The 6000-nt window shown below is 45.6% G+C and overlaps 1 protein-coding gene across 9 annotated transcripts in view; it reads right to left on the reverse strand.

Annotated features, from left to right (window-relative positions):
* ZRANB3 (zinc finger RANBP2-type containing 3) overlaps positions 1-4989 on the reverse strand; it is a 240770-nt gene extending 235781 nt beyond the window's left edge. For 6 of the 9 annotated variants that reach the window (XM_069067832.1, XM_069067826.1, XM_069067830.1 and 3 more), the window contains exon 1: positions 4903-4989. In XM_069067832.1, the coding sequence (XP_068923933.1) occupies positions 4903-4961 (59 nt within the window). In that variant the 5' untranslated portion in view covers positions 4962-4989. Of the gene's footprint in view, positions 1-4233; positions 4409-4902 lie in introns of those variants that run through there. The other 3 variants (XM_069067827.1, XM_069067823.1, XM_069067828.1) reach the window with 3 other exon arrangements.
* Positions 4990-6000: the final 1011 nt, after the last annotated feature.

A 6000-nucleotide genomic window follows, 5' to 3' on the forward strand; every position in this document is an offset into this window, starting at 1 on the left:
GAAGGCTACAATAAAGTTGATATATTTCTCTATATCTATAGATATATGCATACACATATACATACACATATAGACATACACTTTCCTAAACCTATTCTACTCCTGATCTTTGTTTTTATATATGTACATATCTTATTCCTCTTGCCTCCTCTACTTTACTTTTACCTTACCTAACCTCTTCCAAGGATCCCTCCCCTTCTCTGTCCTCCCATTCCCATAAATCTCAACACCCCTCTATACCCTTATTTTACCTATTCCTTCTCCCTCCGTTCTAAGGATCCCTCCCTTGTCCTCTTCCCACTCCCTATGCCCCTACCATTTTATTTCTTCTGAATTTAGAAGACTTTTACAATCTTCTAAATACATGTGTGTTTATATATATATAAATATAAATATATGTATTGTTCCCTCTTAAACCCATTCCATATGAAAGCAGATTACCAGAACTACCAGCCCTCCTCCCCTATCTAATTCCTCTGTATCAATTCTTCCTCTTGCACTTCATTTGTATAAAATAATTACTCTTTTAAGCTGTTCCTAAATGGTTTTACTTTTAAAATTCCTATCATACACAGGTTTACCCCAATCTTTCTTATTAGCTAACCAAACAAGATTCAGTCTTGTACCATCACCTGCCTTTTGAACACTTTTAACTCATTATGTCATGTGCACCTCAAACTTGACACATTCAAAACAGAATTTATTATTTTCTCTTCCTCCCAGTGGTATTCCGAGCTTCTAGACTTCGAAACCAAAATTCTGATGTGCACTTGCTGTCTCATCCCAGAACTTCCCACAGCACTGGACCTCAAGGCCTGGAAAAAGTCAATACTCTATTGTCTTCTCAACACAGACAATCCCTCTGTAAGGCCCACTCCCTTTTCCCACTGGTGAGTTCCTTTTGGGAATTCCATTTGGTAGAAGGTACCAGGCTGGTTTACATTCCCCTCACAGCAATGTTTTAGACTTCAATATCAAGACCCTAGACAGCTGGTGTACCACCACCACCACCACCTCTTTTTCTGTGCTGTCTTCTTCCATTAGAACTTGAGCTCCTTAAGGGAAAGGAATGTTTTTGTATCTGCATGCCAGAGCTTAGCAGAGTGGCACAGTCAGTGTTTAATGTTTGTTTCCTTCTTTCTCTCCTTCCCTCCCACACCCAATCCATTACTCTTCTTTCTTTTCTCCAAAGAGGACACCATTTTATCACACATTAACAACCTTGGAGTCATTTGTCTCAAATAGCCCTCACTACCACCACCTCCACTGAATCAACTGTGAAATCTTGATATCTCTTACATTTTGTCTACATATTTATTGCCAGATGACTGAAATACTATCAAACTTGTCTCCCAGCCTCAAATCTCCCTCCTCCAATCCACCCCTCTACATAATGATTTTCCCCAAGTGCAAGTCTGACCACATCACCCTACTCCTCAAAAACCTCTCATGACTCCTTTATTACCTCTAGAATCAAATATAGTCTTTTGTTTGGTTTTTAAAGGCCTCAATACATTGGATCCAACCTACCTTTCCAGGCATATATTACTCTCCTTCAGGAACTCTATGGTCTAGCCAAACTGACCTTCTTGCTGTTTGTCACATAACCCTCCCTCTTCAATTTCCATGCCCAGCATACTTGAAACACATTCCTTCCTTATCTCTAGCTCTTGGAATCCCTACTTCCCTTCAAATCTCTGCTCAAAAGGCATTTTCTACTTTAAGCTTTTCCTAATTCTCTTAGTTGGTAATGCCTCCCTCCCTTTATCTTATATTTATTTTTATATACTTATACATATAAATGTATAAGTAAATGTAAGATCCCTGAAGGCAAAGACTGATTCCTTTTTGTATCACTGTACCTAATAAGGGCTCTGTAGAAATCACGTAGTTCCACTCTCTTCAATCTTCAGGTGAACACTCTAGAACATACTGCAAGTGTATACCAATCCATATTTTTAAAAAATTAAAGATGAAAATAATGAATATGCAAGAATACTGAAAATAAGTATTACCCTGTCAAGGCTTTTCTCTATTAACTAAGACCTGTGGGAAAATTACTGTCTCAGTTACAGAGCAGTAAGTAAAGAATAATACATCTTATTTATCCTTCCATCAAAAGGAGAGTATGAGGCTATTAGTCAAAGTATTATCAAATTAATGTAGCTATACTGACACTAATTTGGGATGAAGAAATCTGACAATATCATGTCATTACTTCAAGAACCCCGGATAGGCAGAAGAAATATACCTATTCTTCTCCCTCTCCTGTTGATTGATCCTTAAGGAAAAAAGCTTACAGACTGCACCTGTAAACTGAAAGTATTAGATATCTTAGGTCTATTCCAGTTCTAAAATTCTTTAATTCTAGTTTACTCAACACTCAATGCCCTAGTACACTGAGTACTCCACATTGTCTGCCTTGGTGAACAACAAGGAAAAATTTAAACAGGTTTATATCACACCAGGTTAAGTATGAGCTGATATAAAGTCCATCATGGGTTACTATTTAAGTACCACTGAGGTTTTGTTTTTTTTTTTCAATTCAGAAGCCTACAATCTAGGGCAAATTAAAAGTGAAGTACAAAAGGAAACAGTTGATGAAGGAAATAAAATTAATGTAGATATGAAAGCAAGGATGAGGTACCACAAAGTGAAAAAGGGGTGAAACGAGTAGAGAAAGTAGTGAAGACAAAAAAACATGATTAAAGTCTCAGAAATGAGTAGAATGTGAAAAAACTGGAGATTCCAGTGTTAGTTTTCTTTTCCCAGTTACATCATAAGATGAAAGGCAGAAAAGACGTCTGACATTCAAAAACAGTTAAGGTACAATAAGTCAGGCTCTCCTCTTTGAGGCCAATGAAAAAGGAATTAAGAAAAAAGCAATTCCTTAGCTAAGGCTGAAGGAGTCTTAAGGGTCACACAGCTGAGTCAAACCACCAGGAGGCCCTTTCTTACCTTGGCTAAGGCTTTTAACCTACTCTCAAGCTGCATATTGTATTTTTGTGACTTTTGCCCTTCAAATATGCCTCTGAGGTTCATATTAACCTAATTTCACCCGTTTAAAAATTTTAGGGGAGGATGAATTCACAGGATCATAGATTTAGAACTGAAAGAAATCTTAGCATTCGTCCAACACCTTCATTTTCCACATAAGGCAACTAGTTTACCCAAGGTTGGACAGGTGTTAAGTGGCAGAGATAGCATGTGAACCTTGTTACTCCAACTTCAGATAGACCTCTTTCCATTGTAACTATGCTGTATTCAAAATGGCCTTATCTGACATGTAACACTCATGGACAGCTGGCTACATATTGACCTCTGGCAAAAAATACTTGTGGAACACCTACTATGAGCTTTCTAAAATACTTTTCTATAAAGAGATTTTAAATATAGAGAAAACTGAATATAGGGTTAGCTTGGAATCAGGAAGATGCTAAGAATCTCACTATCTATGACCGTGGCCAAATCACTTAAAACTCTCAGTTTTTTCCACTGTAAAATGGAAATTAATAATAGTGCCTACCTTGAAGGATTGTTGTGAGACTCAAATGAGATATTTGTAGAGAACCTTAATAAATGCTTGTTTCCTTCCTAAATCAACTGACCACTTGCTTTACTTCTTAAACTATCTTCCAATTATCCTATCTTGTTTGCATGTAACTCTCTGCAAACCCTAGAATGTCTCCCCAGTTAGAATGTTAAGTTCCTCGGCGGCAAGGAACATGTTTCCGCAGGGGAGTTTTGTTTCTAAATCTCCACCCTTTAATACAGTACCTGGCCTACAGAAACACTTAATAAAGGCTCGACTAATAGGCCGAGGGCAGAAAAAAATTACATTATGCGTGACAAGTCTAGGGGTGGAAACAGCTGGCATCTATACTGCTTTAAGATTTGCAAAACGCATTGCAAATATTTTATCTTGACAGCAACATGTGAGATAGGTGCTATTATTCCCATTTTACAGTTGAGGAAACTGAGCCAGACACAGGTTAAGTGACTTGTCCAGGGTCACAGAGCGTCGGGGGTTGGATTTGAATTGAGGTCCTCCTGACAGGAGTCCAGCACACTCTCTACTGCGCAACAGGGCACAGCAATCCCGCCTCCCCCCCCCCCCCCCCCCAATTCCCCTACCCCCCCCCCCCCCGCATTTCCTTCATTCTCCCCGAGAGCAGCAAGACACTCCTCCCCCATCTCCCCTAGGCAGCCAGCATCCAACATCCCCTTCCAAACCTGGGCGGCTGTAGAGGTGGACGATACCAGCCCACCACGCCGAGCTCAGACCGAAACCTGGCCCGAGGACCAATGAAGCTGAGGCTCCCGCCAAGGGTTTGGGAGCGTGGGCCCGCCCCTTAGCGGACGTGACGTCAAAGAGGAGCGGCGAAAGGAAAGGTGGGGCTGGGGGTTCGGGGAAGATAACCCCAATCTCATTTCTGAAAATGGCTCCTGAGACAATTTTCCTCCTGTATACCTCACGAATCTAGGGGACTAAAAAAGCCTGGAAAGGAAAAGTCTGCGGTACACCCTAATCACACCTGAGAAAAAGCGGGGTGGGGGAGGGTTACTGGCTTCCCGCCCCCCAACCCATCTCCCTTCCCATTGGCCAAGGTCGCCAGCCCCTCTTGGAAACTGCAATTCCCATGATGCTCAGCGGAAGGCAGAGGAAGAATAGTTTGCAAGAATATTGCAGGCCATAATGGGAACTGTAGTTTTCCGTTAAGAGGTGTGCGGGGAAAGGTGGAGGAAATCATCGTCTTTAGCTATTGAAGCCAGGTGTTGAAAAAGCTCCGAGGACCGAAGCTGCAAATAAGCCCGAGCTCACGGACGATTCCTCGTCTCTAACTGTAATAACCATACAAGCGAAAGACCCTTTCTTTCGGACTCTCGGGAATGATTTCTCACCCTCGCACCGCCACAGTCCTGAGCCTCAGGGTCCTACTCCTGGGTAAAGGCGCCCTCATTACAGGAGAAGGAAAAGCCTTATCACCCAAAGCGACCCAGGGATTGGCCAATGGCCGCGTCCCTCAAGCGGAGATCCCTGAAGCCGATTGGTTCTTTTTTTTTTTTCCAGGGCTTTAGTAGGGTTGGCACTTAGCTCGACCGCGGCCCGGGAGGGGCACCGCAGGGTGGGGGGGGAGGGAGTAGAAAGGGGCGGATTCCGAGAATAGATTGGTGGGGGTTGGTGTCTTTCCTCAGCTCTCCGAGCAGCAATTGGCCGGTTTCCGTTGGAGTAGGTAGACAGGGGCTAGTGCGCGATGGTGGTAGGCGGGTCTTCTTTAGCAGCGGTAGCCGCTGGAGCCGGTGTCCGGGGCTGGTGATGGGGTTAATTCTCTCCCGTGTGACTCCCAGTCGCGCCCACCCAACCCCGCTGTCTCCCTGCTGCGCCGCACTCCGACCGCCTCCTCCTCCTCCTCCTCCTCAGTAACTCGGGTAAGAGACATTTCCACCACCACCCACCCCCGCCACCCCCCACCACCTCCGTCCCCCGCTTCAGCTCCCCGGTATACCGCTCCTCCCTCCCCCGCCCGCCAACTGGTCGCTCTAACGGAGAAGGTTCTTGGTCAAGGAGGAGATGGGGGGGAGGGGGTGTGTCGGGAAGAGGGGTAGCCTTCCCAGATGAGCCGGCCAAGGTCCGGAGGACTGCCTGCGTCCCTGGCCCCCGACCGGCGAGGTTCGAAGGACGCGCCACCCGGCCGAACCTTGGGCCGCCTTCAGTCCTCCCCCCCCCCCCCCCCCCCCCCTCCGCCAGCGCAGCCCGGAACGCCGCCCCCCCCCCCGGCCATGTGAAGACCGAGTCCCCATAGGCCTAGTGGAGGAAGCACTGGGGGAGCTCCGTCTGCGATGCCCGGGTCCCTGCCATGGCGGCGGCGGCGGCTGCTGCAGCTGCTGTAGCTGCTGCTGCGTCCCCGAGGACTGGGAGAGCAGAAACAGCAGGCCCGAGAGACGCCGATCTCTCTGTGGGGGGCCCGTGCCAGTGCACCCCGACTCTCGGGCCCAGGC

Source organism: Petaurus breviceps, unplaced genomic scaffold (genome assembly GCF_028583685.1).
Source record: "Petaurus breviceps papuanus isolate PSGF00001 unplaced genomic scaffold, PetGlider_PUasm1.0 90752, whole genome shotgun sequence".
Classification (NCBI taxonomy): Eukaryota; Metazoa; Chordata; class Mammalia; order Diprotodontia; family Petauridae; genus Petaurus; species Petaurus breviceps.